Genomic DNA, 27,830 nt, shown 5'->3' on the forward strand with positions numbered 1-27,830 from the left:
GAGCCGAGGCCGCCGGCCCGTGGTCAGAAGCCGGACACAGGGCTCCCCGCCCCCTCCCCGGTTCCTGACCAGAAGTAGTCTGGCCTGTAGGCCCAGGAGAGCGGCCTGCTCTTTGATCTGTGACTGTCTCGGGCCTGCTGTGTGGGTCTCAGGCTGGGCCCGGGGCCCCCGTGCAGTGTGCCGCCCTGAGACCAGGGATGGGGTCAGCACGTGACCAGCCCCGCCGGCCGTTGAGGTGGCCACAAGCAGTGTGTCCTGCCCTTGGACTTGCGTTCGGGGGCAGTGAGCTTTGGGAGATTCCAGGACCCCTGTGCCCTGTGGAGGCAGGTTTTCTGAGTTCCCTCATTGAAATAGGTTAGTGCTGCCAGACCAGCGTTTTTCTGAACTTTATTCTTATTTAGTGCATTTGTGCATTTTCGTTTCTCTTTGGTGTGAGACTCAAACCATAGTGACAGCGCTTAAGCCCCTTCTCTTGGGCGTCTCCCCAAGTCCTCTCTTCGTGGGCTTGCTCCCCGCAGCCTGAGCGGCGCCCTGCCCTCGGCTCTCGTCCCATCTGAGTGTCCACTCCGAGCCGTTGTCCCAGAGGAGGCCTGCATGACTCTCCCCCTGGGTGGCCTGTCACCTGGGCTTTGCAGGTTTCCCAAGATGTGTTTGTCTTTGGTTTAAGTGATGGCTGTCTGTGCACTGTTGCCTCGCTGCGCCCAGGCTTGTCGGGGGCCCGGCCCGGCGCTAGCTTCTGGCTGGCGTGTCACCTGCTGCCCACAGTGCATGGAGTCGTCATTTACCTGCATGTGCCGCACAGGAAGTCTCTGCCGCGGGGCATGCAGTGAGTCTCGCTGAGGCACCAGCATCGGGGCATCCGCCGTGCCATCCACCTGGGCAAGGCTGTGGTGTGGGTCGGGCCACCCCAGGCCTGGCACCCACAGGTAACCCAACGGGAGCCCCTCCCCTCACAAGCTGGGGTGAGGCCCCAGCAGGCGGCCGGGGAGCCTGTGGGCGCTCTTGGTTCTGTGAGGTTCCCAAGTGTACACACGGGGAGCAGGGATCTGATGAGAACGGGCCTCGCGCCCCAGTGAGGCTTGTGAAACTGCAGCAAACAGCAGGCGCCCGTGGCTTTGTGCCCACACGTTCTGAAGGGCTCCTGCTCTGCAACATCAGTCCAGACTTGATGGCTCAGCTTCCTGCCTGGTGTGACCTGGCCACACTCGACCGCGAACCCTGAGTTTAAGCCGCCCTGGGCCGGGGCTGCTCCCGAGCCTCTGTTTGTGCTCTGCCCTGTGCCTGGAAACCTCGCTGTCCACACCTGGGTCCGACCAATCCTCCCAGGCTTTCAAGGCCCAGATCAAGCGCCCTCAAGGTCAGGAGCTGCAGGTGAACCTGCAAAGGATGAGCGAGCAGGGGAGGTGCTGGGAGCTGAGCTGGAGGCAGGCAGGGCAGGAGTCGGTGGCAGCGGGCTGACGTGCGGGGTGCTGGGTGAAGGAGGCTGGGTCCTGACCCCTCTTCCTGTGTGAAGACACCCGGGTCGTGTGTGCATCTGACAGACGGACCTTAGAGCAGGTGATGAGGTGCAGAGGGCAGCATGAGCGGCTCCAGCACAGGGTGAGCAGTCGCTGTGGAGTCGCGTCCAACGGGGAGGAGGGAGTGGACTTGGGAAGGATTTGTGGCGGGTGCTGGCCCAAAAGGAGCGGTCCCGACGGTGTGCCTGCAGACGGGCTCCTGCTGGATTTCCTTCCTCTGCAGCCTCAGGGGGTGGGGCTGCACCAGGAGACAGTTCTTCTGAGACCCCCCCCCCCGCCCCCCGCAAAGGGCTCAGCATTCATCTAGGTTTTTTGGGGAAGGTTTACCTGCAGTCAGCCTGGTGTTAACTTTAATACTTTACATGTATGTGCACAAGCTGCAATTGGTAACAAAAGCCCTTCCTAGAAAGTTGGGGAGCAGACCTGGGAGGCGGGATCTCTACACCTGTTTATGTGCCGGAGAGGCTGCAGGTCCCTGTGTGAGCGCAGCCTCTGTCGCCTGCTGTCTGAGGCCAGAGTGCGGAGCTCGGACAGCTTGTGCTGCGTTTGGCAGAGGCACTGCTGAGTGTGGGGTCTCTGTCGGCAGAGGGCCCACGGCTGGCGCGTCTGCCCGGGGAGAGGCCAGGGTGGGCACTGGCTTCCCAGGAAAACCCGCCAACAAAGGTGCCCTTTGTCCTGCAGCCGGGAGAAGCCGACCGAGAGACCCGGGTGGACGGCGGGTCCCAGCCTGGCCCCCAAATGGTGGGCAGGAGGCCCCTGCGAGACTTCGTGGGGCTGGAGGACTGTGACAAGGCCACACGGGACACCATGCTCAATTTCAGCGTCTTTCTCACCGTCGGGGACATGGATGAAGCCTTCCGGTCCATCAGGCTCATCAAAAGGTGAGGCTGCGTCCGCGAGGGGCACGGGGTGCCGTCTCCCCGCCATCCTCCCATCTCGTCCCTTCCCGCGCGGGTCTCACCTCCGCTGAGCCCTGCCAGGCACCGTCCCGTGGTCTTCACCCACAGACAGGCAGGTGCTGGTGGCCCCCACCTCCTGGTGCTCGAAGCCTCTGCGCTGGGACTTATCTGATCTATTTTTGATCATCTGACCATCTCCTAGTTGAAGGTCCTGCCGTCGCTAAATGTTTATATCTATGTTGCCTGTGTCTCTGGGAGTAATTGCACTAGACAGATAAGGTTTCGGTAGCAAAGCCTCCCAACGCCAGACAAAATGCAACTGAAACCAATCTAGAAGCTTCCAATCAAAGGCTGTCTTCAGGCAGCTTCCTCTCTGTTCCCGGGGGAATTGAAAATTTCTCGAGAGCATCCAGCAGATTTTCATCAGCCAGGGGTAGAAGAACTATTGAGGAATGAGAGCAAAGTGGGGAAGGGGTGGGGGCCTTCACGGTCCCAGAGCCAGCCGGGTCGTCAGCCGGGTCTCTAACCTGGAAGCGCTTTCAGAGAACCTGAGACACTGGCTGGGGTCTGCAGCCAGGGCGCTGCCCCACTGGCCGCGTGGGTGGAAGGCTCTTGTTTGGGGAGATGAAGAGTGGCTGCTGGCACTTTGCATCTAAGAGAAACGCCATCACAGGAGTGTTGCAGCGGAAATGAATTTGGCTAGTATTCATGAGGCCGCAGGTTCAATCCCTGGCCTCGCTCAGTGAGTTAAGGATCCGGTGTTGCTGTGAGCTGTGGTGTAGGTTGCAGATGCGGCTTGGATCTGGAGCATTGCCAGGGTGTGGGAATCTCCATATGCCATGGGTGTGGCCCTGAAAAAACAAAAAAAAAAAAAAAAGAGAGAGAGAGAGAGGAACCTGATCCCAGACCATAAGTGACCCCATGGCCAACTTGGAATGTCAGTGCGCCTTTAGATAGTTACACACGTGATACTGTTATGACTGTTCGGCTTAAGGACTCGGAGAGGGGGTGTCAGCCCCCCGTGTGCCCCCCGTGTGCGAGCTGCACCCTCTGCCCTGTGCTGCACTCACTGTACATGCGAGGCTCAGACGTGCCTTAAGTCGCCTCCGTTGCTTTGGGTTTTTAAAGCGCCAGCGCCTGCATCTCTCTGTCTGACTGAAGACAGGCGCTGGGGACCCCACACTGGTCCCAGTGCGTCTCTGGAAGGTTGGAGGCAGCAGAGCACTGTGTCGCCTAGCGGGTCGGCCTAGAGCGGGGCAGCATGGTGGCCTGGGTGGGAAGATGGCAGGGGTGATCCCTGCCGCCAGGTGGCAGGGTCAGCCCCTCGAGGGAAGGATGCTCCCTGCGCACGTGGCCCCGCCATCCCTGGTCCTGACCCCTGATTGGTGCCTCTGTCCAGCCTGGGGATGCAGCCTGCTCCCCTCCTGCAGGGTCAGGCCCAGGGCGGGTGCACCCAGGGGTCCTGGAGAGGCCTGCTGTAGCCCACCAGGCATTTGGTTGGACTTTTCTAGGAAAAAACTGGCACAGTTGTTGAGCTGCCATTCGGTGGGCCGTGTGCAGGGTCTTTAGAAATGTGAACTTCTGAACAGCGTGGGGCCTGAGTGACCCATAGCTGCTCTGCCGCCGAACCGTTAAACTGGTGCACCCCCTCCCTTACCGCTGGCCCTGCACAGACTGCGGGGGCGGGGGGCCAGGTTCCCTTCACCGAGGCAGCGTGATGGAAAAAGCACACGTTTTAAGCTGTGGTGAGAGGTCTGCATTTTATTTTAACTTAGGAAAATAACCAAGCGTAGATGATATGACTGTCACAATCCTGTTGAAAAGCCGCAACCATCTGACTCTAAATTCTGAGTCACCAGAGGAAGATCAGAGACAGTTCAGGAAACTCTTCCCCAGGCCCTGCTTTACCAAAGTGAACGTGACCGAGGGCGCCCATCTTGGGGGGCGCCGAATAAATTAATCCTGGGCCAGGGCAGAGAGCACAGCGGCCACCGCCCGCACTAGCTGCCCCCCCGGGTCAGCCACGTGCTGTGTCCATGTCCAACGTACAGATGCTCCCGCAGGAAACTGCCGGTCACAGCTCCCCACCAGCAGCGCCCGCTTCCTAGACGCCCCCTCGGCAGGTGAAGCCCCAGGCGGCCTCCCCGCGGCCCTCAGCACGGCGACTCCACGTAGTCATTGTCCAGCCCTCGGCGAAACCTTGCGGCCAGGGAGCGGCTGATGACGATGACACGGGGGGCCATGCAGTCCTCCCTCCTGTGAAGAACATTCCAGATGAGCATGGCAGCGGCCAGCGTGGCCAGCAGGCAGGCGCCAATGTCCAGGTAGCAGGACCAGGACAGGTTGGTGTACGGGCCGATCCTGTAGAATGTCACCAGCCCGATGACCAGGACAAAACCTGAAGACAAAGGGCAGCGGTGAGAAAGCCTCGCTGGGGGACCCGCCTCCCCCACCCCCTGCCCTGGGTGCCGCGTGCTGCCTGTGACCTGCGGGGGTCAGGCCACTTCCTTAAGGGGCCGTCCTCTGCGAGGTGACACGGACACTTGCTTCCCTCACCCTGACGGCCCAGCAGTGAATGTGGGAGTGCCTCGCCAGCTTACAGACGCATGATTCGCTCAGGGAAAGCGAACGCAGAAATTCCCTGCATCTTCTCTAGAAACACCTCAGATTGGTATTTGACTTAGTTTGAATTCCTGCTTTAAGCATCTTCATATCAGCGTTTGCTTTCAGAGAAGGTAGATTTTCTTTCAAAACCTGAGACTGCCCAGGGGCTGCTCACTAGGACGCAGGGGGAGCCGGGCCATGGGGTGTCTCCCCTGCCTTCTGAATAGGCGCGGCTGGTTCTAGAATGCCCCTGGCCCACCCCCGTGTCCTGTGCTTCTCCCTCTGTGCCCGCTCTCTCCAAGGTGACACCAGAGGGGCAGGGCGTCCTGGGCTGCGCCGCACCTGCTCAGACACCGTTAACTCGCAGCAGGCGGTTCACACGAAACATCATCACTTTCACGCTTTCATCCTTAAGGAGCTCCAGAGACTTGACTGGTTAGTTCTTAGAGTCCGAGAGCCAGGATTTCACACGAGGATCTGTTGGCTCTTGTACCGGGGCCCTGATGTTTGAGGGAGCTCAGGTCTGAATCTGGACCGGAATCCTCGTGGCGGCCAGCGAGCCCCGCCCTCCCCGCCAGCGAGCCCCGCCCTCCCCGCCAGCGAGCCTCGCCCCCTGCGGCGGTGGCCTGGCCGAATCTGTTTCTTGCAACCCAAACGCCTGACAAGACAGAGGCTCCCGGAACCGGGACGGGTCCAGATGGAACTTTGCAGCCCCTCCCGGCCTGGTCCTGTCCCTCGGCCAGGCCGAGCTGCGCGCTGCAGCCCCTCCACCTGCATCCGCACTCTGTCCCTGTGGCCTCCCTGCTTTCCTCAGGAAACCAGAGCCTGCTCGACCCAGCGTGGGCCAGAGCAGAGGACAGCAGAGGTGCCCGCTGACAGCTTAATAGCTGTGTCGCCAGTTGGTGCAGGGGACAGGCCGGAGTTTCCTAAAAACACAAGCATCTCCGCGCCTTCCAGAGGGATGGGCTAAACGCTCAGCTGCCACGGTTGTGTCAGCGGTGGTGATGGCGCCTACTCCCTGTGCTGATCCTTGTACTTTGTGGAGCTTTCGAAACATGGCAAGCGTCTCCATACTTCCTTTCTGTCAAACATAATTCTGTTCATTGTGTGCTCCTCTTCCCCAGCCAGCAGAGCGTCCTCTGCCCACGACTCGGTGCCACGGGATGGGATGGGCACGAGTCAGGCGCGGGTGTTGTGTACGTAAAGGGAAGTCCTTTATCTGTCCCCTTGTCTTCACTCTGTCTTGGGACATTTTTTGCCAGCCAGGGAGCTTGTGAGCCCTGTGTCCACCCGAGTCAGAGGGATGGGGCAGGGAGGGTGGGTTAGGCTGCCAGGTTGTGACTGGGGAGAGGGAGGCAGAGGATGCCCAGCAGGTGCCCCCAGCGAGGCCAGCAGGGCCTCTGGCAGAGGGCGGGCAGTGTGGACCCAGCACGGCCGGAAGGAATTTACCCAGCGGAGCAGCTGCTGTGCTCCAGCGTCCACCCCCTGCTGTGCTCAAAGGCTTTTTTCTCCCTTTCACTAAAGCTTCCTTTGGGTTGTGCGTGTTGTAGGAGCAGCTTAATCTGTTATGTGGCCTCAGCTCAGTTCCGCAGCATGGTTCGTCAGAAGAATGGGGTGAAGGAACCTGGCCCCCCGCAGCCACCAGGGCCACAGGGCTGTCTGACTGGGGGTCGGTCTGTGTCACTGATGAACAGCGGGGACCTGAACTCACTGCAGGACAGTTGAGCAGAAACTTGTGAGAGTGGAGACCGGTTCAAAGAGGTGACCCTGAGCTGGACACGGCTGGGCACCCCGGCCGAGGTGGGACACGGGGCACACATGTGGCCCTGGGACCTGCAGCCCACACCCACAACTGTGCCTGAGTGAGACCCTGCCTGACACAGCGCACAGCAAACATGACCACGACCCCACAGCAGCAACCTCTGAAACTTGGGTCCCTGGGAGACACCAGTCAAGGGAGGACATGGGCTCGGCCAACAGGCTGCGACCACCAGGCACGCAGGCAGGGCACACGGGCCTCTCAATGGCACTGCTGTGTCTCTTGAGTCCTTTTAAGTAAGATTCACAGTAGAGCACTTGGAATGCCCGGAAGAGTAGCTAATTGGGGACTCTTCCGTCAGCAAGCACTTTCTGGAGCTCCTCACAACACCGGTGACGTGCCTCTGGCTGCCACAGTGGTGCTGGTCACCGTGGGAGGCTGTGGGTGCGTTGGACACATCACCCGTTGACCTCGGCCTCCCCCAGGCTGCCCACTTGTGACTGGCGAGCAGACCATTTGAGACGAATCCACGCACGGCCTGGGATGTGGGGTAGAGCACCTGGCCCTCGGGAAAGGAGATGCCATGAATTACACTGCCACTACCAAGTCCCCTGAGCTTTTAGGAACCGAAACAACTCAGACGGACATGACCCCAGAAACCAGGGCTGAGCAGACGTCACCGTGTGGGCACCTCGCTGAGCCGTGGGAGGACGTCACTCCCCAGGCTACCCGCTCGCATTGGCTGGTGTCTGCGTGTGCGACAGTCGTGGTCAGACCCCGCGCGGCTGCTGGGGTGCAGCACAGGGGCGGTCCTGGGGGCTGGCCCTCCTTTGGGGAATGAAGAGGAGGTCAGGCACGGCCCCGAGGTGCGCCCCGCGGCCCAGCATCAGGACGAGCGGCGTGGGAGCAGCGGGCAGTGGCTCCCCAGCGCGGCTCCTGGCTTTCGGATGGCAGATTGCGTGGGGGGCCTTTGGCAGTAAGACAGGCTGTAATTTTGTTGCCGTTTTACTCTGTCGACTCCTTCCTCTGGATGTTCAGCTGTGTCCTCGGGGAGGGGAAGCCGGTTTCTTACGTTATAAGAGGAATGAGGTGTGACTCGGGGTGAGCACAGACCGCGGGTGGAAGCGCTCGTGCAGAGTGCTGGCCTCTGGGGGGACCTTTACAGAGTGAAATGAGCAAGTGGAGTCCCACCCACCTGCCCTTGGTCCTGCAAGTGACTTTTCCAGTGTCCAGCAGAGGGGGGCTGGGCTGCTCTCCAGCCCCGTGGTGCTCTTTCTCCCGCAAGTGTCGCTCAGAGGCCGTGCCTTCTAGCTGGTGGGTTTTTTCCAGGAGAAACAGGAAGGAGAAGCCTAGTTCCGCGTCCCGGCATGGTTCCACCTACCTGACTCGCGTCTGAGTCAAGACCACGCTCGGCTTCTGCTTTATCTCAGCTCACCGTGGAGCATGAGCACTCAGAGAAGGGGTCTGGTCCCCTACATTAAAAAAATACACTTAGTCTCGCAAGAACCCACAGCACCCATGGGCCCAGGTGCTGGGCTGCAGGCGGATGTCACACGTTGCTACCGCGGGGACGCCTGGCCTCTTCCCTGACCAGCGGGAGCCGTGCGGCCCTAGCAGACACTGGGAGGCCATGCCCTGGGTGTGCCACCTGTGCTGTGGAAAGCCACAGAGACACAGAGAGGCTGCGGCTGCCTCCGCCAGGCTCGGGTCCAAGGCCTTCTGACTCAAACCAGCCGGGCCCCTCGATGAGGCCCTGCGCTGGCCTGGAGCCACGGGTCCCATCTCTGTCATGACCGGATCTTAGGGTCCCCTTCTCAGAGTGTCCCCAAAGCTGCGTCTGCCGGAATTTTCAGTGGTGTCGATGTTTACACAGACGAATCTCAGGGCAGAAGTCTTAGCCAGCGCACTGCCTTCCCACCGTGGAGTGACAGACTCAGCCGCGTGAACTTGTATTTCCAAAGCAAACAGCCCCTTCCTGTCAGCTGGCGGCCGCGGGTGGCGCAGTTCACAGCCCCGCTGCCCTTCCTGCCCGCCTGCTTCCCAAGGCTCCGCCGACCGCACACACAGGGGGCGCTCGGGGCTCCCGACACCTGTGAGCCGCGGGGCGGAGGTTCCGTCGGGGAAGGCGCCATCCACCCGCACGCTGAGCGGAGAAGCGGGTGGATGTGCGGGGCAGGGCTGGTCTGCGGGGCGGGAGCAGAGGACAGGGAGCTGCCGGCCAGCCCGACGTGGTGCCGCTGGACCACCCAGCGCAGAAAGGGCCGTGTTCCCACCAGAGGCCCTCGGGGAACAGCGGGACCCCCACCAGCTCTGGAGAGGCCAGACGGCCTCCATCGTCACCTTGGCTGACCTCTGGAGACAACCTTCTCGGCGGCACAGAGCAAGAAAAAAAATCTTGGAATGTCCAGAAGGGGAGACGGAGCGGCACACATGGGGCCCCTCCAGGTCCCGGCAAACACCACTCCTGAAACCGGCTGCGGGGCGTGGGGGCTCGTGTCCAAGAAGGGGCGGGCTGGGGCTGCCGGCGGCGGCAGCACTCGCAGCGGCATGACACACTCCCAGGGAACTCCCTTGGCGGTGAGGGCGTAGAGGGACTGGAAGGTATTTTTTCAAATTTAAGGTAAATTAAAATTACCTTAAATTGTACATAAAAATTGGAAACTTTTGCATGTGGTGGCCTGAGCTTGGTAGAGTAACCAGGTGAAACGTGATGCTCATCTGCCAGAACGGCCATCCCTGGGCTCCCTCGGTGTCAGTGCGGGATGGGGTCCCCCCCGATGTCAGTGTGGGATGGGGACCCCCGATGTCAGTGCAGAGTGGGGACCCCCAATGTCAGTGTGGGATGGGGACCCCCGAGGTCAGTGTGGGATGGGGTCCCCCCGATGTCAGTGTGGGGTCCCCCGATGTCAGTGTGGGATGGGTCCCCCCAATGTCAGTGCGGGGTCCTCTCTGATGTCTGGGGCAAGGTCCTTTGGCACCACAGCCCTGAGCAGCAGGGGGCTGCCCTTCCACAGACCCAGGCAGGCCTCGTGTGAGCTTGGCGGACTAGCGCCTGAGCAAGCCACCCACCTCTGCTCCCCTCCCGCCCCGCTGACCCTAGCCTTCCCGGCCCTGGGATCCGGCGCCTGCCTGTTCAGGGAGCACCTTCTCCCCCCACCCGCGCCCACCCTCTGGCCCGGCGCTGGGGACTCAAGGTTCCCTCGCATAACAGGTACTAGCAGGCATTTCCCCTCCTGGGACAGGATATCCTGGCGCCCTTCAGTCTCTCCCTGACTGTTTAAAACAGACCAGAGCACAGGAAAAAACCTCACTCTAAAATTAGCAGTGTGATAGAAGAAAGGCACAGAGCTGCATTCTGTACTGTTTGTCAATGAAACGAGTCTAAACAGGGCCAAGTGCATTTCCTCTCCGGGCACAGCAGGCCCACGGGGGGTGACGGTCGGACACTGGGGGTTGGGGGGCCTGCGGAGGCAGAGGGACTGTCCGAAACGCCGCAGGTGCCCCTCGGGCCTCTGGCTTTTTCCGTCCGCCTCTGCCTAGCTGCTTGCTTTTGGACAGAGCCTGGTCCAGCCTCTCCAGAGGGAGAGCAGCACGTGGCCCCAGCCCCCACCAGGCCAGGCCAGCCCCCACCCCCGAGGCCGCCTCGGCTGCACACCCGCCCGCGTGGAGTTTTGTCTCCATTTATAGGAAGCGTTGTTCGGAAACAACAGTGTCAGTCGGAAACAAGGGTTTGCGGGAAGTGAGATGCCAGTTTTGACACCAGACCCACGGTGTCTTTCCTGATAATCTACATAGGTGTCTCGAAGCCATTTGCTGAGAACTTCAGTGACAGAGTCGGTCCTCCTGCCAGAAGGGGTTACTTTCAGAATCAAGACCCGGTACTCTCGTTTGTTTACGGCCACAAAAAGGTGTTTTTAGCGCAGCTTTCTTTTCCAGTCCCGTTCTCAGAATCTCCCACTTCCTTCTCGAAGGGACGGAATTACAGACCCTCCCCAAGAGAGGCTGGCGTCAGGGCAACCGGTCGATGTACGGCCTGAGGGCAGGGGGTGATTTTCTTACACATCTGGCACTTGGAGTGTCTGTTTTTCTCCACGGCTCTGGGAGGGAGGAGGCGGGGGTCCGAGACCCCGCTGCGGGTGCCTCCTGAACCCCCAAAATCAACCAGGCGCGGCGGGCGAGCCCCCATTTTGCAGTCACGTGACCTGAGATGTGGTTCACCCTGGCCACGTGGCTGGTCCGTGGTGGAGCCGAAACACGGCTCTGTTCTCCAGACCCCAAGCCTGTCTCTTTGCTGGGCCTGGGCCCCGGGGGCGGCAGGGAGGAGACCGGCCCAGGGCCACACACCCTGGATGAATAGGGCCCTTTCCAGCACAAGCGCCTCCAGCCTGTCAGCCACATTCTGGAAATAGCATCTCTCCAGGGAGACAAGGGCCGGGACCCATTATCCCCGAGTGATTCACGCCGGCTTCCTGCCGTTTCTCCCGCCGCGTGTTGGAACTGCTCCTTCATTGCTGAGAGAGGCAGGCGGTCGGCTGGGAACACCCCCGCCCTTCCTCTGTCCCCTCGGCCCCCCATAGGCAGCAGGAACTCTCAGGCTCCCAGGATCCTTAAACCTCGGCCAGAAAGACAGGCAGAGATGGAGGGAGGCCAGCACCGGAGTCACGGGTGGACGGCTTCTGGGGCTTGCGTGGCCGCTGGATGGAGCCTCCCCGAACCCGTCCATTCACCCCCATGGGGACGCCACTCCTGCTCCCTGAAGACCGCAGAGTGCCCAGGCCCTGCCCCATGGCACCTGCAGTTGCCCCCAGGTCCAAGGTGGCCTCCAGACTTTCGATGACGGTCCAAGGCCTCGCTGCTCTCCCCGACACCGCCCCCACCTCACCCCCCATGTGCTCCGTGGGTCCTGCCTACCAGCGGGCTCTCTGTGCTCTGTGCTGCTCCCCCGGGAGGGCCCCTCTGAGCCCAGCCGGGCCCCAGGCAGCCGCACTCATACTCGAGTGTGCAGATCGCCAGCTGGGACCCACATGTGTGCCCCGAACTCCCCACCCACTGTTAGCCAGGAAGGCAGCAGAGGCACAGGCTCAGATGGGCACCCCCTCTCTGCCCACGTGCCTGCAAGCCCTTGGCAGGCTGCTGCAGCCTCGCGGGAGGGGCATGAGCCCAGGCCGCCTGCCACAGGGCTGTAGAGGGGCAAAGCAGACGCCAGATGCCAAGACTGTGGGAAGCAAAGCCGGCACCACATCCCAGACTGGAAGGGCCAGGGCCTCAGGCAGGCAGACGCATACCCATCTCATTGCACCTCAGCGCTCCGCCCTTTGTGTGCTTCTGCTTCACATCTGCCCACAGCACCGGGTGGGGTGGGGGTGACCCACGGGGGTCGCTGTGACTTCAGAAGCCACAGCTGACCTGCCAGCCGACTGCCTGCCCAGGGCCCAAGGCGGGGTACTTACTCGCCAGCTGGAACGCCGCGGCCATGGCCTCCTCCCAGCACTGGGAATCTGGCGACATCAGGGGTAGGCCTGTCAGCCCCAGGACGAAGGTGAGCTGGCCTGCGGCAAGCGCTGCCGTGGCCACCAGGTTGCAGGCTCGCATCATGTCAAACTGCACTGCGAGGGCCGGAGGAGAGAAGCAGGCTGTGAGCACAGAGCGGCCGCTCGAGGCCCGGCCTCACTGCCCCTCCCGGCTGCCCCGGCCCCAAGCGCGGGGAGAGCACACAGGGCGGGCAGGGACAGTGTGGCCCACGCGGGGTGGGGGTCGGCCACGGGAGGCGAGAGCCCTCCCTAGGGTCCCTGCGGGCGGTCGAAAGGGCCCCGCCCCACCCAGGCTTCAGGTGCCACTGAGTCTGATGCCTCATGTGCAGCCGGACACCCTTCACATTTCGCGCTTAAGGAGCCCGGAGCCCCCTGGAGGCAGTGCGCCACCTCCCCCGCAGAGGGTCGGCTCCTCTTGCCTGCCCCCCCACCCCGTCTCAGGCGGCTTCCTGCCTCCCTCCTGCCATCCAAGCCGGAGGAGTCTCCCTGCCCAGATCCCAGGGCCTTTGCTCCTGTGGCTGCAGCTGCGGCTGCTCGGGCCTGGGGGCAGCAGCACCGGTTCTGGACGGCAGTGCCAGGCCCCGGCGCCTGGACAGTCAGAGGGCTTCTGGAAGGCACAGCCTGGCACCAAGGGCCAAGGACCATTCCCAGATGGACAGACAGATGGAGACAGCGCCTCTGCCCCAGCTTGACGGTGCCATGATGCTTCTGCCCCCTCCTCTTGAAGGTGCCTCACGCGCCCTGGGCCTCGCTGCTGGAGGGTGGAGCGCTCACGGTTCATGTTCCGAAGTCTCAAAATCACCATGAAACGAAGCTGCAGTCGCTGGGAACCCTGACCCTCTGAAACGCTGGAGCCGGGTGCCAGGGGCTGGTGGTAGAGCCCGGCGGGCATGGGGCACCAGCACTGGTGTGGCAGTGGCTCCAGAGCAACGCGGAGGAAGGAGCAGAGCCAGTGCTGGAGAAGGAGCAGGCTTGGAGCCGGACTTCCTGCCCATGGGCTCAGAGCCCCTGCCTCCCCGGGGCTTTGCAGGAACTGTCCCGGCTGCTCACGAGGTCCCCTCGAGTCCTCGGGCGGCTGCCACGGCACCATCCCTTGCACTCCAGACACCAGCTGCCTTTCCTGGGGAGGCTGTTCATGGCGCCCTTCCCGCCTTCATCACACTGACTTGTCCATGCAACGCCTTCTACCACTCCCGACCAGGCAGAAAGCCGCTCCGCTCTACGAAGTCATAGAATCGGAGGTGGAAGTGGCCTCAGAGCCGAGGGCCGGGAAAACATGACCTTCGCAGCACAGGGAAGGGGGCTGGAACTCGCCTGGAAAAGCCCAGAGGAGTCCTTCCTGTTTCCAGGACTCCATGCTGGCAAGGAGAGACATCTGGGAACGGGCGCTGCCCTCCCGGTGGCCCCGGGGACTCTGGATGCACAGCCCTGTGCTGCACACCACGTGGCAGCCCCCATGCACCCAGCCGCCACGGGGGCCTCCGCCAGGTCACCAGGTGCCTGGGGCTCTTTGGAGCCAGAGGTCCCAGAGGGAATAAAGGATGAGAGGAAGCCCCGTCCTCGTTGGCGTCCACCAAGCCCGGGCACTTCCTGTGCGCGCTGGGCAGCAGTGCCCAGGGAGAACCTGGCTCCTGGCTGAGCAGCTGGCAGCACTCACCGCCTGTTCCCCTGCCCCGCCCTGCGTCACCTGGGGGGAGGGGGCTCCCCAGGAGAATTGGTCACGTGATCACGCACATCCCCTCTCTCGCTTCAGGGAAAGGATACAGGTGCCTGACGGGATGCATGAGACACAGAGGGATGAAAGTGGCAGAGAAAATGGCCAGAGAACAAGCCTGACCCCTGACCTGGGCACGAGGTGTCCCATATCCTTGCCCTGATCAGTGACATCAGTGGGCCAGCATGCGGGAGGGGCCCTGCCCTCCGGGACGGGCCCTGGCATGGAGCTGGAGGGCCTGCGGCAGGCCCCGTCCCCTGACCAGAGCTCACTATGTCAGGGCCGCCCTCGTGGCTCCGGCCGGACTCAGTGGGCATCATCAGGACTCAGGCACAGAGATGGCAGGGGCCTGTGCACTGTCCCCGAGAGCTCCTTGGTCACCTGCACGATCTCCAGAATCCCCAGGACGGCCTGGCTCTCAGGAAGCAGCACAGGTCACCACCCCCGCCCGCAGTGCCCCCTCCATCCGGATCAAAATGGACCAGTCGGGGGTGGTTTCATGGTGGGAGCCGCCCACCCCTCCGCCACATCCCCAGCCTGGCTGGAGGCCGGACCATCAGGGCAAAGCCTGGGCTGGGGTTTTGCCTGAGAGTTAACGAGACCCTGTGCCGGTTTGATTGAAGGCATTGGCCTGAGGCAAAGCAAGACCCCCCGAGCCAGGCCCGGGAGCCCCAGGGAGCAGGTGAGCATGTGCTCCTCTCCCTGCCTCAGCCTCTCTCATGACGAGCTCTGTACGCGTGTCCCTTGTTCGTGGAAAAGCATCTGAGGCTTGGGGCATCCTTACGGCTTGGGTGCTGCAAATGCCAGACTAATGGCAGGAGGATGTTTTAAGTCATTCAGGAGGCTTATCATCAGGTGGTCAGGGGGACAGCACGTGCGGGCAGGTGACAGGCTCTTGTGACACGCAGCAGAGCGGCCTGGGGGCTCCGGAGGCCGTGTCTTCCTGCCCTGACGTGACCCGGCTCAGCAGGAGGACCACGGGGATGGATGCGCAGAAAGGGCCTCTCTGGGCATTGGGGCCGTGGCGGGAGGCCTGGAGCCCAGGCAGAGGCGGGGCCCACGCGGCCCCAGGGTGGGGGCTCTCTCTGGACCTCGGTCGCTGCTCTCAGTGCTCCTCAGGACAGGCGCAGAGCCAGAGGGACCAGCCTGACCGCCAGGGTGCAGAGGCGCAAGCTCAGCTGACCTCCCCGGCTGCGCGCAGGCCCCGGTCTGAGAGCCCGCAGAGCAGGCTGAAACCGGTCAGGCTCTCTGACTCTCTTAAGGGAGCTGTGGTTCCCTGATTGCAAAGGAGCTGGGGTGAGGGCGCTGCCAGGCCAGCCCCCATGGCAGAAGCCCTGTGGGCTGCGGGCGAGGGGCTCGGCCTACAGAGGTGGTCACACCCTCTCCTGCAGCCTCAGGGTCTTTGCCTGAGAGGTGAGACAACGTCCCCACCCGGTTCCCTCCGCGGTCAGGGTCCCCACACCTGGCGGGGTGGGGACAGTCCCCCAGGCCTGGCAGGCCGGTGTTAGGTGAGGCGTGCCCTCTGAAGCGGCCAGCAGAGGCCACGGTTTCTAGGAAACGCGTGTCTCCAGGAAGAGGGAGCAGCCTGTGAGTTCGGCCCTTGTCAGCAGTTGTAAATGGTGGTCCCAGGGTCGGCGGGGGACCTTTGCCCGGTGGCCGTCGTGACCGGGCAGTGACGGGTTAGCTGGTGTGCATCTGCTCCTTATGGACCTTCCCTCCCACTCGCTCAAACCCGACCCCGCTTTCAGAGTCAAGCTGCCACCTTCCAGGCCCAGACTCCCCCTCCGCGGGCCGCGGGGCTCCCGGTCTCCTCTGGGCGCCCCCAGCCAGTCCCCTGGGCCTCCCTGTGTCCGGCCACGGCTGCGGGCAGTCTGACAGCTGTGGGAAGACGTCCAACCCCCGCCGTGTGTTTCTAAGCTGGTTTATTTTACGCACTAACAGTCTTTATTTTCCTCGCTTTGCTTAACGCGATCTGTCCTTTCGCCGGCTGCGTGTGGCAGCAGAGAAGCCCCGCTCCTGCACGGAGGGCCGGGCGCAGGGTGTGCGTGGGGCGAGAGGCTCTCCCAGGTCCGAGTCCCCGAGAGCCAGGGCCGCCCCCTCCAGCAGAGCGCCCCTCCCCCGTCAGCAGACGCCCCCCGTACCCACCGCCGTACCCACCGCCACTCTACAGGAGGCAGGAAAAGGAGCAGACTTACATTTGACAGTGCCTCGAGACTCCTGGAAGCCGGCCGCCTCGGAGCCCCAGCCCAGGGCCTCGCAGTCCCGCGTGTCCGCCAGCCCGGGCCTGGCCCCCGGGCTCGGTCCACCGCGGGCCCTGTCCAGCAGCCAGCAGGACCGCCACAGCCCCACGCTCCGCCTGCGCCCGTCCTCCAGCGTCTGGTACACCCAGTTAGGGGTGAGGGCGGCCGCGTTGTTGAGGACAAGAGAGACGAGGGCCACCAGCACGGCCGTGGCCACCACCTTCTGCACGGTCATCGCAGGCTTTGGTGCCGGCCCCTTGTGGAGAAAGTCCCAGGCCTGGTCACTGCCGGCACCGGGAAACCGAGGCGCTGCCGGGGCGGCTAGAGGACATCAGCGCTCATGCTTGGAGGCGCCGGGAAGGCCCGGGCAGCAGGTGCGGGCGAGCCCGCCTCGCGGCCCTCCTTACCCTGCTTCCTGCACCTGGAGCAGGGCCAGGCCTGAGCCAAAGCCGGAGCTGCCCATCCCGGGGAGGAAGCAGGGGCACCAGCCGGATTCCAGGGTGTGAGGGCGCCGTCTTCCTGGGAGGCGAAGGCCTCGGCAGGACAGAAACCGGCTGGCGAGGCCGGGGCCTCCCTCTCCAAAGCAGCGGTGCCGGGCTCTGAGCTGGCGTTCGGGGCCTCTTGCTGCCGGAGCCCCTGCACGGACAGCGTCCTGGGAAGCTGGCGGCCGCTGCAGGGAAGCGCAGGCGTGTGAGTGAGTGTGTGAGCCTCGCGCCTGCGTTTTCCCCGTCTCTCAGCAGAGAGGAAATGGTTGTTTTTGAGGCTGTTTTTGGTGAGCTGGAGGGCGTAGCCAACTGCAACAAATAGCAGCCAGACACTAACAGGATGTGTTTCCTGATAGGAAAGGCAGGGGGGCTTCTTCTGGAAGCCTGCTCCGGACCCTCCCCCGCCCGCCCCACCTTCCCTGCAGAAGGGGGAAGCCCAAGCACGCGGGCCGGCAGGCCCGCAGGCCCAGCCGTTTGGGGCGGCAGACGCTAGAGACCAGTCAGCCACCTTGGGGATCAGCGCCCCCAGCCACCAGGTGCTGTTCACCCACAGGTGCTGCCCACCCGAGGGCGCCCAGCGGAGAAGGGCCGGCGTGGTGGGGAGGCTTCTTGGATGCCTCTGCCTCCCGGCTGAGGCCCCTCTGGCCTAGACCTGCTGGAGAACTGCCAGAGCAGGCCCACGCCCTCGAGATGCAGGAGCGTGGACTCTGGACGGGCCGTGCGGGGCCCTGTGAGGCCTGGGGGCCTGGGCAGTGTTTGCTGCTGCTGGGCATGCAGGCGCCAAGGGCCCAGGTCCTGCATTGGGTGCCCTGTCCTGCGTCGCATAAGGTTGGGCGACGTACAGGGCAGGAGGTTCTGCTCCACCACCTCTGGAGAGCCCCCACCAGCCAGGACCGCTCAGAGGCCCTTACGCCCAGCCCCGGTTTGTAGAGGGGGCTGAGTTTCATCTTGAGAGGCAGCTCTTTGGGGAAACGAGGCTCTCAAGTCCACCTGTCGGTTCCCGGTGTGTACTCTACCCACCAGAGCTTGTAGTAAATGCATCAGCCGCAGGTTTGCCACTTTCTCTCTTGCCTTGGCTCCTGCCAAACACAGAGCTGCGTCCCTGCTGCCTGTCTTGCTCCAGCCGCCCTGTGGACGGGAAGCTCCCCAGGACCCGCGGGCGGGCGGCGCCGTCCTTCCCACGCACGAGCCCTCTGAGGAGGCGCAGCCAGGTTCCTGCATGTGCAGTGCCGCTGACGGCCTCGGAAAGCGTTTCCCCAGAGCTTCCGTGGGAAGACTGTGGCGTTGCTGCCTCGCAGGTTTAAGTCTCTTACTCTGAGTCGTCTTTAAGCGGCTGATTCTTGCGAAACAGCCAGCATGGGGTCTCGGGACCCGTGGTCCCTGCTTTGCTGGTCCGGGAGCAGCCTCCCGCCAGCTCCATCTGGCACAGGCCTGGGCGCAGACACCGAGTCGTCCACCCTGGGGCACCCCAGGGGCCCTGCCTGCCTCCGGGGGCCGGGTCTTCAGCCCTGCCGGGGGTTCAGGGGCCAAGCCCGCGTGCGCCTCCCCCGCTCCTGCACCTGGACCGCGGGAGGGAGTGTCATCTTAGAGCAGAGGCTCGAGGAGGTCTGGCGGAGCTACGAGTGCGGCTGTGAATCACCCCCCACTGCCCCTCAGAGCAGCCCAAACAAGGAGCCTCTGGGGCCGGTTCTGGCAGCTTCTCGGAGGATAGGGCGCCTCGGTGCCCATTGGGCTCTGCACACACCACGGGCTGGCCTGGACCAGGGCCAAGCGGGTGTCCACGTGTTAGACTTTCTGTCCCCAGGCCTCACGGGGTAGAGCTGCCCACAGAGAGGCCGGCCCTCGGGGACGGCCCGTGCCCACAGGCTTCTCCCAGCCCCGTGTGGTGGAGACCTAACGCCTGTGCTGGAGAGGGGTGTGGAAATAGCGGGCGTTTAAGGACCTAAATGGATGGGGGCCTCCTTTGGCGGCCGCTGCTCGGGTCTCCTGACAGCACAGGGGCGGGGCCCTCCGCGACTCTCGGGTCCAGAGCCCTGCCAACCGCGGGTGTCCCAGAAGTTACTCACGGCCTGTGCACCTTGGGGCCGTGGGGTCGTTGGGTGGAGGGGCCCCAGCACGTCCTCCCTCCACCAGCATCCTTTCCCTGGGAGGCTGGCCAGGTGCAAGGTCATCCCGGGACCTGCTGGGGCAGCAGGGGGCCAGGGGCTCCTGTCAGCCATGAAGGGAGAGATGCTAGAAACCTCAAAACAAGGGCAACCCCGAGCCCCGAGCCTCTGCCCAGGTGTCAGAGGGCAGCTCGGTGGCCCATCCTGGGGCTCGCCTCCATGCAGGGCCCACCTGGGCATCGTGCTTGTCCTCGTGGGAGTTGGGGACCCAGACCCAGGGGCTCTGTTTGGGGGCCAGCAAGGAGCTCAGCCCCAGATGGAGGTGCTGGGAGGGGGTGGAGAAACAGGGTGAAGCAGGAGACGCCCCCATCTTGGTGGGACCGCCCCCCCCCCCAGCTGGGGGAAAGCGGAGCCTGGCCACCAGCCCGGGACCGCATCCCCAGCACTGTCGGGCACTGTCTGGGCGGGGTCCGAGGCTGCACGGGATGCTCACGGGGCACTGTGTCCTTCGCCTCAGCGAGGCTGTCTGGGAGAACATGGCGCGCATGTGTGTGAAGACCCAGAGGCTGGATGTTGCCAAGGTGTGCCTGGGGCACATGGGCCACGCGCGTGGAGCCCGGGCGCTGCGGGAGGCCGAGTGGGAGCCGGAGCTGGAGGCCCGGGTGGCCGTGCTGGCCATACAGCTGGGCATGCTGGTGAGTGGTGCTGGCGGGCGGGGGCCACGGCGGAGGGGGCGCCCCTGGAGACCCGGGGAGGACACCTCGGCCACCCTCCCCATGCATTGTGAGCTTGTCTGGGCCGTTGGGTTGCAGGGAACAGCTGCCCCCCTCACGAGGCCAAATGGAAACAGGGCCGAGGGAGCCCCTGAGGAAGGCGAGCCCCTCCCCTCCGCCCTGGTCCCCTTCCTCCTCCTGCACGTTCAGAGCCCACTGAACCCCCGGTGGGCCAGAGGCTGCTGGAATCACAGGAGGCAGAGATGAGACCCCCTGGCAGAGTAGGAGGCCTGCCCTGTCCCATGATTCTCTGGACGGTCCCCGCCCACGCCCTGAGGGGTCCTTCCGACCCGACCCAGATCCCCGGTGACCATCAGCTGCTGCCTGGGGGCGGGCTGGCACCTGTATACACCTTTCCTTCCATCAGGAGGAGGCGGAGCAGCTGTACAGGAAATGCAGGCGCTATGACCTCCTCAACCGACTCCTCCAGGCCTCTGGCCAGTGGCAGAGAGCCATCGAGGTGGCCGAGCGCCACGACCGCGTGCACCTGCGCACCACCTACTACAACTATGCCCGGCACCTGGAGGCCAACGCCGACTGCAGCCTGGCCCTCAGCTAGTGAGCGAGTGGGTGCTGCCCCAGGGAGGAAGGGCCGGGCTGGGCTGCTGGCAGGAGGCCTTGGGGGGAGCCCAAGTTCTGTGGCTTGGGGAGGCCCCAGATTTCTAGGCCGCAGCTGGGAGGGCCCTGGGCCCGGAGCTAGTGCTGGAGCCGGCTCAGCGCACGAGCTGCAGGCGGGAGGCTCGGCTCCTGCCCCTGGTGCCTGGTGGGCTCAGGGCTGAGACGGCGCAGCGAGCCGTGCTCTTTTCCCGCAGCTACGAGAAGTCGGACACGCACCGCTTCGAGGTGCCGCGGATGCTGGCGGAGGACCTGCAGTCCCTGGAGCGCTACGTCAACACAATGAAGGACAGGTGAGGCCTGGCCGGCGGGGCTCCCCTCCCGGAGCCTAGGCCTCCGCCACCCGCCACTCCGCCGCCCGCGGCTGCTCACGGGGAAGCGCGCCCTCAGGTGGTGCGTGGACCCAGCTCGTTGCCTGCGGGAGCAAGACCTGAGGGAGAGTGTGCGGCCCCCGCAGGACCCTGTGGAGGTGGTGGGCCCAGTACCTGGAGAGCCAGGCTGAGATGGACGCCGCGCTGCACTACTACGGGCTGGCGCAGGACTACTTCTCCCTGGTCCGCGTTCACTGCTTCCAGGGCAACATCCAGAAGGTAAGGGCCCCCGGGGGAGGTGGGCGCTTGAGGGAGCGCTGGACGCAAGGCCCCGTCTCCCTGTCCAGGCTGCTGAGATAGCCAGCGAGACCGGCAACTGGGCAGCCTCGTACCACCTGGCCCGGCAATATGAGAGCCAGGAGGAGGTGGGGCAGGCCGTGCACTTCTACACGCGCGCACAGGCCTTTAACAACGCCATCCGCCTGTGCAAGGTAGGCCCTGGCCCCGCCCACACAGCGGGGTGGGGGTGGGCTTCATCGTCACTGCCCCCATTCTGAAGTTAGAGAACCGTCCCGTGAGCGTCACGACCCCTGCGCCCACCACCCCTTACCTCCCAGCACCCCTCACTCTGCCAGCGTGCGCTCTGCCCTCCTGCCCAGCTCCTCCCCCTGCCCAGCTCCTCCCCCTGCCCACCTCTGCCCTCCTATCCAGCTTGTCCTCCCGACCACGTCAGCACAGCACTGGGTGGGCTCCAGGGTCTTCCCAGGATCCAGGTCCTGAGCCAGCGGTGAGGCTGTCCACTGCCCACCCTCAGCAGACCCTGCCCTGGAAGCCATCGGACGGGCTGCATCCATAAAAATGTTCCACCCAGGGTCTCACCTGGGGCAAAAACCAAAAGGCGAGAGCCCTCGTGCCAGGCAGTTCCCCCAGCTTCCTGTGAAAAAGGGCAGGAGGCCTCTGAGAATGAGGCACCCAGACAGAGGTTAGAAGCCACATTTGTGTCAGAGGGAGGAGGTGGGCCCCGCCTCAGAGACTTGACGCCCCCACCCCAGGAGCATGGCCTGGACGACCAGCTCATGAACTTGGCCCTGCTGAGCTCCCCTGAGGACATGATCGAGGCTGCGCGCTACTACGAGGAAAAGGGCGAGCAGGCGGACCGGGCAGTCGTGCTGTACCACAAGGTGGGGCCTGGCCGGTACCTCCCCAGCCCCGCCCGGGCGGCCCCGCAGCGCCCAGCGTGCCCACAACACCCCCCCACCCCCGCCCCGCAGGGCCCTGCTACACCCTGCAGAGTCCCGCCCCGCCCCGCACGCCTGCCCGGCCCTGTCCCCCCCTACCTCGCTGCACCAGGCCCTGCTCAGAGCTGCCCGCCGTCCCATCCACAGGCCGGCCACCTCTCCAAGGCCCTGGAGCTGGCCTTTGCCACGCAGCAGTTTGTGGCCCTGCAGCTCGTGGCTGAGGACCTGGATGAGAAGTCGGACCCCGCTCTCCTGGCCCGCTGCTCCGACTTCTTCCTGGAGCACCGGCAGTACGAGAAGGCGGTGGAGCTGCTGCTGGCTGCCAGGAAGGTACCTGCTGCCCTCCCAGGCTTGGGGCGCCCAGGCCGAGACCCCCCCCGCCGTCGCCCCCGTACGGGACGGGCTGCCCGCTTCCAGGGGTACCCAGGGTGTCACCCTTCCTTCCGCGTGTGTCCTGAAGGCCGCGGAGCGTGAACTTCTCACCTTAGCTGTGTTTCGGGAGTTCAGCTCGGGGCACTAAGTACTTGCACATTTTCGGGCAGCCAAACTGAAGCCCTGGCCCCGCCCTCCTCCTTTCTGTCTGAGTCTGGGTCTCCCGGGACGCCTCTGTGGAGTGTTTTCTTTTGCCACGGGCTTCTTGCATGGAGCCTGTGTCCTCCAGGGTCACCCGTGCTGCAGGGTGTGTCCCGCCGTCTGAGCTGAGGTCCGGCCCTCGGCAGCACAGACCCCACCTGGCTCGTCTGTCGTCCTTCGGTGGACGTTCCGGTGGTTTCTGCCTTTTGACTCGGGATTAAGCGTGAGTGTGCGTGTGCAGACGCCTCTCTGAGACCCTGATTTCAGTTCCTTGCGGGGTTTTCCTGGAGAGCGAAGTGCGGGTCACGTAACCATGCTCTCGGCATCCGGGAGCCACCCGGCTTCCTGCAGCTGCAGCACTCGCCACCCCAGCAGCCCCGCCCGGTCCCCGTTTCTCCACTACCGCACGGCACTTGCTGTTTTCTAGTTTCTGACAGCAGCATCCTGAGGGGTTTGTGCACCCATCCTTCTTTCTTTGTCTTTTTGGGGCCGCGCCTGCAGCATATGGAGGTTCACCGGCTAGGGGTCCAATCAGAGCTGCAGCTGCCGGCCTGCACCACAGCCACAGCCATGTGGGATCCGAGCCGCGTCGTCGACCTACACCACAGCTCGTGGCAACGCCAGATCCTTAACCCGCTGAGCAAGGCCAGGATCGAACCCGAGCCTCATGGATACTAGTTGGATTCGTTTCCACTGCGCCACGACGGAAACACCACTCAACTTTCTTAAGTAGAAAAACTCCCCTCGGTGGAACCTGCATGGAGCTGAGGGAGATTATCAGGACTTTGGAAGGCCTCTCTCCCCACAGGCAGAACTGGGCACGTAATTCGGTCTCAAGCAACTGAGCAGATTTCTTGACAGATGAGCAGGCACACACACTAGTGGCAGTGTTTGCAGAGCCCCACACACACTCTGGCCCCAGGAAAAAACACCGCAGTGCTTCCTCTCGCTAGATAAGTGGATCCTTTAGTTTCACGGGGAATACTTGCTAAGCCAGGAGAGCCGGGACAAATCTGGAAAGACACCAACAAGAGGTGATGACATCTCTTCAATCGTAAACCATATCACAGCCAGGTGTTTGGGGGCTGTTGCGTAACTGGGCCTCCAGCTCAGCGGGAAATACCAGGAAATCCAGAAACAGAGCCAGATCCACGTGCACTTTTACTCGTGCGGAAGGAACGCCTCGCAACGTGGGGACGATGAGTCACCAGCCGGCGGGGTGGGCACAGCAGGGGCCTCGTGGGCAAAGTACAGTTGGCGCTACTCACCCGCTGCGTGGAGCTGGCCCCACGCGGGTCAGGGTCTCAGCGCGCAGGGAGGCACCCAGTTCCACTAGAAGCCACGGAGTCAACAACTTTAAAGGAGGGAAGGCGTTTACTAAGCACAGCTCAAACCCAGCAGCCCTAACGGGAAACTTTGACAAAATGCGAATTTGAAAAGAGCCCATGGAAAACAGGCAAAGGCCAATAGTGTACCCTCCCTCCAGCCCGGAAGGCTAATTGTCCCAGCATGGACGGGGATGGCGGCTCTGTAAGCCAGGAAGGCCGCTACCAACACTTCCAAAGGGAGGGCGGAGAAGACAGCCCATTTGAAAAGGAACTGCCGGCGGTCACTGCGTGTCTCAGCTGAGGGTGCTCAGCCTCGTTCCCAGCAAAGGAGAGAGATGGATGCTCAAGGGGACCCCGTTGTTCGCTCTTCAGCCCAGGAGCGGCGAAGAGGCCAGAAACCCCACCAGCCTGTGATGGGAAACAGATGCCCCCAGACTCGGAGAGGAGCCCAGCAGCAGCAGCTCACAGGCGCATCCCATCCTGCTCGGCCCGGGCTTCCTGCCCTCGGCCGGCGCCATCTGCAGGGCAGCTGTGCACGTGTGTGTACGGAGACCAGCGAGACCATGCGCAGAGACTGGTGGCAGCTGCCAGCAGGAGGCACCGTCTCTCAGACACAGTTCTCTTTTTCCCAACACAATTTTTTTTTTCTTTTAGAGCTGCACCCGCAGCACATGGAAGTTCCCAGGCTCGGGGTCAAATCAGAGCTGCAGCTGAACCTACACCAGAGCCACAGCAACGCCAGGTCCAAACCGCATCTGCAGCCTACACCACAGCCAGAGGCAACGCCGGATCCTTAACCCACTGAGTGAGGCCAGGGATGGAACCTTTGTCCTCATGGATGCTAGTTGTGTTCGTTAGCGCACTGAGCCACCACGGGAGCTTCCCCACAAATTCTTACCTGAAGGATATAAAATGTGTCTTAAATTTTTGAGAAAGTCAATTAAATTAATTCAGCTCCCTCATTTAAAACTTTGAAAAGAGGCGTGAAAGAAAATTAACTTCTGGTTTCCTTTTCCTCCCGTGACAAAATCTCCACATTTCCTTCGTTCCTCTAGAATGTCAGTAGCTGGAGTTCCCATTGTGGCACAGTGGAAACGAATCCAACTAGGAACCATGAGGTTGTGGGTTCGATCCCTGGCCTCGCTCAGTGGGTTAAGGATCCGCCTTTGCCGTGCGCTGTGGTGTAGCTTTCAGACCTGGCTCGGATCCTGAGTTGCTGTGGTGGAGGCCGGCAGCTACAGCTCTGATTCGACCCCTAGCCTGGGAACCTCCGTATGGCGTGGGTGCAGCCCTAAAAAACCAAAAAGGAAAAAAAAAAAAAAAGAATGTCAGTAGCACGAGGAAGTCAGGTGCCCTGCCCTGGCCGTGGCTGCCTCCTCCTGGGAGGTGGCGGGGGTGGGGGGCCCCGGCCCTCCCGCTGTGCACAGGTGACAGTCCTGTCTCGGCGTCTGCGGCGCCTTCGCAGTATCAGGAAGCCCTGCAGCTCTGCCTGGAGCAGAACTTGACCATCACAGAGGAGATGGCGGAGAAGATGACCATGGCCAAGGACTGCGCAGACCTGTCGGAAGAGTCCCGGCGTGAGCTGCTGGAGCAGGTGGCCGGCTGCTGCATGCGCCAGGGCAGCTACCACCTGGCTGCCAAGAAGTACACGCAGGCTGGCGACCGGCTCAAGGTGAGCGCCCCCCGCCCCCACGGGGATGACTTCCGGGCAGGGCTGGAGGGCACCACGTCCCGCAGCCCTACGTGGAGGGGGGCTCAGCCCAGCTCGTCCTCTGTCCAGGCCATGCGCGCGCTGCTCAAGTCTGGGGACACGGAGAAGATCGTGTTTTTTGCGGGCGTCTCGAGGCAGAAGGAGGTTTACGTGATGGCCGCCAACTACCTGCAGTCCCTGGACTGGCGGCGGGACCCCGAGATCATGAAGAACATCATCAGCTTCTACACCAGGGGCCGCGCCCCCGAGCTCCTGGCCGGCTTCTACGACGCCTGCGCCCAGGTAAACGCGCCCCCTCCTGGGCCCTGAGCCGGGCGCGGCGCATGGGCCGGGCCGGGGGTCCTGATGCCTTCTCGCGCAGGTGGAGGTCGATGAGTACCAGAACTACGACAAGGCCCACGGGGCGCTGACCGAGGCCTACAAGTGCCTGGCCAAGGCCAAGGCCCGGAGCCCCCTGGACCACGAGGCCCGGCTGGCGCAGCTGCAGAGCAGGATGACGCTGGTGAAGCGCTTCATGCAGGCCCGCAGGTGCGTCGTCGCCGGGGACGCTCTGAGGACGTCCTCGGACAGTTGGACCCTCGGACAGCTGGACGGCGGCAGGGCCGGGGGTGGGGTGGGGGGGTGGGCAGCCCCGAGGCCGCACACCCGCCTGGGCTCGCCAGGCTCCCTCAGAGCCGGGGCCGCTCTCAGACGGTCGTTCCAGAAACAGCCCGAGAGCACGGAGGAAAAGGGCTGTGGTTGGGTCGGGAGGGGGGTCTGGGGGCCGGGCCTGCCCAGGCGCGCACAGGGCTCGGGCAGGTGCTTCTCGAGGGCAGCGCACAGGCCGTTTTCGGAGAGGGCCCCCCTGTTTAACCCGACACCCTGCAGCGTGTCGGGGCCCTGGGGCAGCAGAGCGCAGCTCCCGCCTCAGCCGCTCAGAGCACTCTCCTTGTCTGAGGACGGGTGTTTGAAAGAAGAACACGGATGGCAAAGCGGGGCTCCGTGAAGGGTGCTTCCCTGCTGGGATGCGTGGGTTCAGGAGCAGCCACCGAGCCTGGGCTGCGGGAGGGAGGGGGCGGGGGAACCGGCGGCAGAGACCGCGGGAGGGCCAGAGGGCAGGCCTGCAGGAGCCCCCGCCATCCTGCCTCCACCACAAGCCAAGGACCGAGTCCAAAGCCCTGGTCCCAGCGGGGCCCACACCCACCCCACCCACTGGGCAGGCGGACCACGCATCGTGTCGCCACGGTGGCCTTTGCCCCCACCTGAGCGCCCCCGCACAGTGACAGCCCTGTCCACGCCCTGGCTCCTGCCCCGCTGTCCCCTCTGGCCTGCCTGACGACCCCTGCGGTCCCGAGTCTGGTGTGGCGGTGCTGGCACCCACACTGCAACCAAGCAGTGCGTTGTGGTTTTTTTTGTTTTTGTTTTGTCTTTTTGCCATTTCTTGGGCCGCTCCCGCAGCATATGGAGGTTCCCAGGCTAGGGGTCCAATCGGAGCTGTAGAAGCCGGCCTTCACCACAGCCACAGCAACACGGGATCCAACCTACAGCACAGCTCATGGCAATGCTGGATCCCCAACCCACTGAGCAAGGCCAGGGATTGAACCCGCAACCTCATGATTCCTAGTTGGATTCCTTAGCCACTGCGCCACGACGGGAACTCCTTTTTTTTTTTTTTTTTTTTTGGCGTTGTTCTTAAGTTAGTGAATTTGTGAATTGACTGGTTAATGAATTGCCTCAGCTTCAGGAAATCCCCTCCCCGAGAGCCCGCTCTGCCCTCCGACCCGCAGCCCGCGTGCCGGGTGGGGCTCAGGCGTCTTTGCTCCGCAGGATGTACGCCTGAGGATCTCGAGGAGGCGCTCAGGCAGGGCCAGCTGCTCCTGGAGGAGCTGGGCCCCGACAGCACAGTCCGCCTCGGGGACGTGTGCGGCTTCCTGGTGGAGGGCCACGTGCAGGCGGGGGACCTGCACACGGTGAGGCTGCGGGCGGCGGGGACCTGCGCACAGTGGTGGGGAGGCGGTGGGGGGGGGGGGCGGGCTCCACAGGTGCCGCTTTTGTGTTGTTTCCACTTTTGCGAATCTTTTGAGCCTCTGCCGGCGGGTCGAGGACGGCTGGACTCCGTCTCTGCTTCTGCGTTCACTGTGCTAAAATGGGCTGTTCCGGCTGAGACGGGAGCCACGGGATGCAACCAGCTATGGGATGCAGCCCGCGGGGGTGTCCCTGGGTCTTCTTGGAGGCAGAAACCCCTTAGGCTTTCCCTTACAGCCCCGTGGGCTCTCTGGTATCTTCTCCATGGTCTTGGAACACCTCGGTGCTCGTCTGGAAAATACCGGTTCCCTGGTCTGCAGACGCCAGCACACTTCGGGTTGCTCCAAGCTCCTTGGAAGGGTCTGTGCGTCGGGCAGATGCAGCGCCTGTGGGGGCCGGGCATGGTGGCAGGTGTGCAGCGGC

General features: G+C 63.4%; 2 protein-coding genes across 6 annotated transcripts in view; one reads left to right on the plus strand and one right to left on the minus strand.

Annotated features, from left to right (window-relative positions):
* Window positions 1-27,830, plus strand: part of IFT140 (intraflagellar transport 140) — a 63,838-nt gene that overhangs the window by 30,363 nt on the left and 5,645 nt on the right. For 2 of the 4 annotated variants that reach the window (XM_047780977.1, XM_047780978.1), the window contains exons 18-29: window positions 2,199-2,398; window positions 19,372-19,549; window positions 19,995-20,185; window positions 20,440-20,535; window positions 20,700-20,832; window positions 20,901-21,044; window positions 21,606-21,734; window positions 21,939-22,121; window positions 25,158-25,364; window positions 25,473-25,685; window positions 25,765-25,931; window positions 27,210-27,352. In XM_047780977.1, coding sequence (XP_047636933.1) covers window positions 2,199-2,398; window positions 19,372-19,549; window positions 19,995-20,185; window positions 20,440-20,535; window positions 20,700-20,832; window positions 20,901-21,044; window positions 21,606-21,734; window positions 21,939-22,121; window positions 25,158-25,364; window positions 25,473-25,685; window positions 25,765-25,931; window positions 27,210-27,222 — 1,854 coding nt within the window. In that variant the 3' untranslated portion in view covers window positions 27,223-27,352. Of the gene's footprint in view, window positions 1-2,198; window positions 2,399-19,371; window positions 19,550-19,994; window positions 20,186-20,439; window positions 20,536-20,699; window positions 20,833-20,900; window positions 21,045-21,605; window positions 21,735-21,938; window positions 22,122-22,452; window positions 22,588-25,157; window positions 25,365-25,472; window positions 25,686-25,764; window positions 25,936-26,840; window positions 26,850-27,209; window positions 27,353-27,830 lie in introns of those variants that run through there. The other 2 variants (XM_047780979.1, XR_007135013.1) reach the window with 2 other exon arrangements.
* Window positions 4,158-17,068, minus strand: TMEM204 (transmembrane protein 204). Of its 2 annotated transcripts, none has more exons than XM_047780988.1 (3): window positions 16,220-17,025; window positions 12,230-12,385; window positions 4,158-4,814 (listed from the first exon to the last, which is right to left on the minus strand). In XM_047780988.1, exons 1-3 carry the CDS (start codon window positions 16,497-16,499, stop codon window positions 4,570-4,572), a joined length of 681 nt encoding a protein of 226 aa, XP_047636944.1. In that variant the 5' UTR covers window positions 16,500-17,025; the 3' UTR covers window positions 4,158-4,569. The 2 variants fall into 2 exon arrangements, with proteins under 2 accessions (XP_047636944.1, XP_047636942.1); XM_047780986.1 differs by lacking the exon at window positions 4,158-4,814 and adding an exon at window positions 10,129-11,290 and having other exon boundaries at window positions 16,220-17,068.

This window comes from Phacochoerus africanus, chromosome 5, assembly GCF_016906955.1.
Source record: "Phacochoerus africanus isolate WHEZ1 chromosome 5, ROS_Pafr_v1, whole genome shotgun sequence".
NCBI lineage: Eukaryota > Metazoa > Chordata > Mammalia > Artiodactyla > Suidae > Phacochoerus > Phacochoerus africanus.